At 32.8% G+C, this 7085-nt stretch overlaps 1 protein-coding gene across 1 annotated transcript in view; it reads right to left on the bottom strand.

The window, feature by feature from the left end:
* Window positions 1–971: 971 nt before the first annotated feature.
* The window catches only part of LOC107555185 (potassium voltage-gated channel subfamily C member 3-like), a 54462-nt gene continuing 48348 nt past the window's right edge, over window positions 972–7085 (bottom strand). The window contains exon 5 of the mRNA XM_016237907.1: window positions 972–1655. Coding sequence (XP_016093393.1) covers window positions 1501–1655 — 155 coding nt within the window. The 3' untranslated portion in view covers window positions 972–1500. The remainder of the gene's footprint in view (window positions 1656–7085) is intronic.

Raw genomic sequence — 7085 nt, forward strand, 5'->3', positions numbered from 1 at the left:
ACTGTCGTGTAATGTTTTTGAAAACAAAAACAATTTATCTTTGAAAAACATTCAAAATATAATAAAAAAAACAACAGCAGGACACTAACATTGACAAGACAAATAAGAAATGCTCTTAAAATCATCACATCCTCTTCGTCATCTTCAATTCTTTTAACCTTTTCATCAAGATTAATTCTCTTACACATACATTTATAACACCACATGTGCGTACTTTTGCAGCATTATGAATTAGGATGGAATATTGAACACTTTGCATATATATATATATATGTGGGTGAATGAGCATTTTTAGAGTTTTTTTTTTGGAGCATCATCTGAAAATCTAACACTTAAGCCCTGTTCACACCAAGAACGATAACTATAAAGATAACGATATTAGCATCCACACCAGTGAACGATATCGTCTGTTTATTCTAAGCGCACGTTCATCTGCCGCTTTAAATTCTTGAGCTTGTTACAGCAGGATGGATTCTGATTGGCTGTCAGTGTTTTATCGTTCATCAGCTGGAAAAAATCATTTTGAAAGTGATCACAATGATATCGTTCCTCTGTATCGTTATAGTTGTGGTGTGGACTCTGCTATTCTTTAATATTGAGAACGATTTTTAGAACTATATCTTTATCGTTATCTTTATAGTTATTGTGCTTGGTGTGAACGGGCCTTAACACATCACAAACACAGTGTACAATGGCAAACAAAGGAAAATAATTCCATCAAATGTTCTTTTTTTGCTCCTCATGTACAGTTTTTGGATTGCAAGTCTTTGCTCAGAGGTGGGCGAAATTTGGCAACATGTTATAATGGGCAAAACACAGTATGCATATGATTAAACAAATGAACAATGAAGATGACCATGTGCAAAATAAAATAAATGGTCATGGAGAGACTGTATTATCAGAGCTCAAATAATCGATTTACCAGATTCACCCATTCCATTTTGATTCAATAGTTTTGCAAATAAACTAAATGATTTCAGTTCAAAGACAAATACAAACACGTATGTGTGATACATTTCATTTTTAACCCCTATTTGCAGAGTAATGATTGCATATGTACATTATTCTTGCATTGAAAATTCTGGAGTTTTCTACAGTCCAGAATTGCATGTATTCACAGTAATATTCAGTTATATTCATCTTAATTCAGAGTTTGAGGGAAATGGAACACAAAACGAGTGTATTCGAAATCAAAATGCATTAATATATCTGCCTTGAGCATCAAAATCATACGTTTAACATGTCTGACCCAGAAAGCATGGGGAAAAAACAAAGCACTTCCTTCCGTTCCTAAACATACGTACAGTTGTTGACCTGGTTAACCTGCCAAGTTCAGTTCGTAACTAACATGACCCGTGGTCATTGACAAACAGCTCCGTTTAGTGACGTGTATCTACTGGCGCGGTCAGTCATTGTTATTGCTATGAATGTGAGTGTGAGGCTGTCCTGCCTTTCTCTCCTCCTTTCCTGAGTCGTTCTGTCACTCTTTCCGCTCTTCTGCTACAAAATGGAGGGAATGGGTGAGCGGCAGCGACGGAGGGGTCCTGGGGCCTCGTAAGGGTCATAGGGCGTGCTGGTGATGGGGGTCAAACGCAGGGAAGACCCCGCCATTCCTGATATGTTGTTCAGGCTGCGAGATTTCTCATAACCCGTGGCTGGCAGATCGTTTTACCAAGTTTAATTGTTAGTGACAGGTTAAATTAATTTTAAGATGTGTGTTTTTAGATTAAACAGCATGGACGATGGGTTGGGCGTTACATGTTCAGTTAATATATCGATGTGGCAGACAGAAAATGATTTATGGGTAAAGGAACGAAACAAATGGAAACGGGAAAAACGTAAAAGTAAGTATAAAGCGACACAAATGTGAATTTAAAGGTGAAGAGACATGTAAAAGACAGACGGACAGAAGACACACACAGGACAAAACAGGAAAATGAGAGTTACGAAATTCGTCATACATTGGTTTTCTAAAAAAAATCCACAATATAAAAACACAGAGTTTTCCAGAAACAAATACTCCACACGTAAACGTTCACACTTTCCCACTGGTTCAAGAAAACACCAGCTGGATTGTTTTATATTTTGGAAGTGGTAAAGTCGGGATTTGCGATGAAGTGTTTCAGTTAACCAGTGGTAGTTAATCTGGCCAGTGTAGAGTAAGACTAGACAACAAATAAGACAGAAGTCTTTCTCGGCCAGACTGTAGGAGATTGTCGAGGAAACCACGGCAGCCTTTGTGAAGCATTTCAACAGATTTATGAGCATGATAAACATTATAAAAGGATTGTTAGTGGCAATTTATAAAAAAAAAAATCTTTGTACCAAAACCTAGTGAACTGCTAAGCTCACAAATTGACACATTAATAAGCACAAAAATATTAATTATTCGGTAAAGTATTATTTTATTTTGTATTGATTCATTTTCGAATAAATAAATAGATGTTATTAATTTATGTAGGGTCTGTGATTTAAGCACATATCTTAAATATATTTAAGAAATCTTATTCAGATAGAGAGATAGATTTTGTAAATAAATAAATATATTTAATTTATATAGTGCTTTATCAAAGCTTAAGGTCAAAACTACATCATATCAATACATTTTGTAAATAAATATATAAAAAAGTTCATGGTCTAAAATTTATATAGTGCCTTTTCAAAGCACAAGGTCAAAAAAATATAGTGAACAATGGTGGTATTAAACAGGCAATAAATAAATATATTATTTATATAGTATTATTATAGTATATAGTATAATTTATATAATATTTATATAATGCTGTTCCAGAGCTAAAAGCCAAAAATATATTTTACAAAGATACATTTTGGTATTAAACAACCAATCAACCAACCAAACAAACAAATAGATAATAAAACAAATATTTATTTAATTATATAGTGCCATTCCAAAGCTCAATGTCTAAAAATCATATAAAAAAGAAAACAAAAGAAAGTATGTCTAGGTGACTCACTAGGTTTTGGAACAGACTGATTGTTGCAGTAATTACTGGAGTAATTCTCATCCAATCATTTCTGTACTATCAAATTTCACCCTAAGATGCTGATTAATACACTGCAGTTGAGTTAGTGAACAGATATGCTCTCGTGGACCGCTGGCTGGTTTCTCTGACAACCTCCTGAACATCCTATTATACTTCACTTGACTGGGAGCTCATAAAGCCTGCATTTGTAAAACATAATGATGACAAAAACGGGTCTACAGCACTTCTGCTGCATTCACGTAGTGTCAGAATTACCGTAATTACGAGATAGCAACACAAAGTTTACATGCCAGTTACATTTTCACACTCATTGCACCAAAATGCCTACATACAGTATATGGGTTTGCTGCTGACAGGAAAATATCTAAACATTACTTGAATTAACATCTATATTCTTATGCAAAATATTAAGCAACTAATGGTAAGTTTTATTTATATAAAACCTGACCTAAAAGTCGCCAGCTACAATAAAATATGCAAAAATGGTAATATATCTACATGTAGCTCCCTAGAAACGTAGAATTACAGTAATTCTGATATAAATGACATTTGTAACATATAAATAAAAAATGTTTAGTGCTTATCAGTAAAAAAGAAATTCTGAATTATGTATGTTACATTGACCATTAATGAGTTTAGTAGTCAGGCTTTTGTGACCAATCATTCAAGTGAAGTGACTAGCAGCGACCTTCAACCTACATATCAGACCCGTTTATCTGTCTCTCTCCCTGCTTCTCCCTATATGTGTGTGTGGATATTTGGGAGAGGAAGAGGTGAATGTGGGAAAAATTTGCAGCACATTGACCACAGAAAAAAATACTCTGGAAACAAGGAAAGACAAAGGAAAAAAAGACAAGGAAACTTTCCTCTGAAAGTAGGACAACAGCTTGAACACACACACACATGCATTCAGACAGAAATTTGCTGATATAATATGCACCACACACACACTTACAGCTTCTCTATTTCCACATAAATGTGCACACAATCACAACCAAACACGGCGATACACATCACATGTGCACAAAAAATACTATAAAGTCGATGATACAAAATTGATTTCTGTGTAACTAGTTTGTAAAGCCATTCTTTTGTCAAATGTTGCATTATGAACAATTCAATGCAACAAATTACATGTTTTTTTATAAATTAGTTAATGCATAAGAGATTTACAAATGATTCAATGCAACATTTTAGTAAGAATGGTTTTATGGATAATTAAATTAATGTCAATCTGACAATTTGCCTAAGTAATGCTTTGCAATCAATTTAAAGCAACAATGTAGCATGAATGGTTTTATAAATGATTCAATGCAACAATATAATAATAATGGTTTCACAAATGATTCAATTCAACATTTTATACAAGAATGGTTTTACAAGTAATTTGCATAGAAATTCGTCCTGCTCGTGTTGCATGAATTCTGTGAGTAGTTGTGTTCAAACATGTACAGAACCACAGTTTGTTACACTACAAAATACACCTACTATTCACCACAAGGGGTACCATAGCAAGATATAACATAACTGTCTTCTGCTACTGTCTGTTTCAGCTTCAAGCCAGAGAGACAGAGAGACAGAGAGACAGACAGACAGACAGACAGACAGACAGACAGATAGATTGATAGATAGATAGATAGATAGACAGACAGATAGATAGACAGACATAGACAGACAGACAGACAGACAGATAGATAGAGAGAGATAGAGAGACAGATAGACAGACAGACAGACAGACAGACAGATAGATCGATCGATAGATAGACAGACAGACATAGACAGACAGACAGACAGATAGATAGATAGAGAGAGATAGAGAGACAGATAGACAGACAGACAGACAGACAGACAGATAGATAGATAGAAAGAATAGATAGATATATAGATAGATAGATAGATAGATAGATAGATAGATAGATTTACAGACATTCCAAGACCGAGGTTTCTAACCACCACAGAACATGCATGAAGCATGCTTAATAATCCTGCACGCTTGTAATGCACTCGCCAATCACTCACATTCATATCTACATACTTGTATGGCAAGCCGTTTTGACTTTTATTCATTTCTCAGGATATGAATTCTTGATATCAACAATACAATTTTTACTAGTTAAATTGTTAATTCTTGATATCAGGAATTGGATTTCTAGTAACAATGGCTATTTTTGATATCAGCAATTACATTTCCACTAGTAACAATGTTAATTCTTGATATCAACAATGACACGTCATCACTCGCAGAAATCAAATTCTTGATATCAGCAATTCAATTTCAACTAGTAAAAAATATTCTTGATATCAAGAATTTATATCCTGGGAATGGCAATTGGCAAGCCGTTTTGACTTTTATTCATTCACAGGATATAAATTCTTGATATCAACAATTCAATTTTCACTAGTAAAAATTTTAATTCTTGATATCAACAATTACATTTTCACTAGTACAAATGTTAATTCTTGATATCTGCAATTGTATTTTCACTAGTTAAATGTCACCATAGGCTGCCATTCATAATCAATTGTTGATATCAAGAATTGATTTCTTAGTTGAAATTTCAATTTCACATATCAGAAATACAATTCTTACTAGTAAACCCCTTTATTTTTGATATCAGTAATCACGTGGTTACTAGTACAGATGTCTATTCTTGATATCAACAATTCAATTGCTATTAGTTAAAATGTTAATTTTTGATATCAATAATTCAATTGTTACTAATGACAATGTTAATTTCTGATATCATGAATGTGATTGTTACTAGTAAAAAAGCCATTTTAGATATCAGAAATTATATTGATATCAGAAATACATTTTCAGATATCAGAAATAACAAATGCAACATGTTGAAATTCATTTACAGATATTAAGAATTAACATTTCAACTAGTAACAACTGAATTCTTGATATCAAGAATTCACATTTTTACTAGTAACAAGGTAATTATTGATATCACCAATTAAATTTGAATGGCAGCCTATGGTGAGATTTAACTAGTGAAAATACCATTACCGATATCAAGAATTATATTTTTTACTAGTTGAAATTTAATTCCTGATATAAATAATTAGCATTTTAACTAGTGAAAATTTAATTTTTGATATCAAGAATTAACATTGTTACAAGTGGAAATGTAACTGCTGATATCAAAAATAGCCATTATTACTAGTAGAAATCAAATTCCTGATATCAAGAATTAACATTTTAACTAGTGAAAATTGAATTGTTGATATGAAGAATTCATATCCTGAGAATGAATAAAAGTCAAAACGGCTTGCCATATACTGCCTAAAAGTGGAGTTTGTTTACAAGAATCCACTTGCATTAAAAACAAAATAGCAGCTTCCCGTTAATTAAAACCAACAACCTATACATGCAGAACACCCAACGCTCTATATTAAAGTACAGCACGCTCACAGTCTGATCACATACTACAGGTGTACTTCAGTAGCACACAACCTGTACTGTATCTATCAGTTTGGACAACAGAGCAAAAAAAACAAGCCGTGTGGATTCTTTTACCCCTCTGCCTGGTCAAGAGCGCGGTTCAGACAACCACACGCCATTTTTATTATGTTTGTCTAGTAAGAGCTTTTAAAACCATTCCTCAGGAGACAGAGCACATTCGTGAGGGTGGAATAAGACAGGAAGAGTGAATATATTTCATGGGATAGATGGATACTCGATGGAAGATGGAAGGAGGGTGTGTAAGAGTGTAGCGCCTCACAACACTAAAACAACGGGATGTTTACGTGATAGTGTGGTAAAAAAGCAAACTGGCCAAACAATCAAACATGCATATAATAAAAATGTCCACATGAATTACCTTACAAATATTTTAAAGACAACATGAAATTAAAATGGAACGTGTTTACTTTATTAATAAATATACCTGGTCTTAACAATACTTTTTTAGTATAGATTTTACTTTTTGTTTTTAAATACATATACATTTTTGTATGCTATTATTGTAATTATAAATATTGTCATGTTTAAAATATTATGTAATAAGATTTTATATATATATATATATATATATATATATATATATATATATATAACAGATAGCATATATAATA

The sequence above is a fragment of the Sinocyclocheilus grahami genome, unplaced genomic scaffold (genome assembly GCF_001515645.1).
Source record: "Sinocyclocheilus grahami isolate Dianchi unplaced genomic scaffold, SAMN03320097.WGS_v1.1 scaffold19.1, whole genome shotgun sequence".
Taxonomy (NCBI): domain Eukaryota; kingdom Metazoa; phylum Chordata; class Actinopteri; order Cypriniformes; family Cyprinidae; genus Sinocyclocheilus; species Sinocyclocheilus grahami.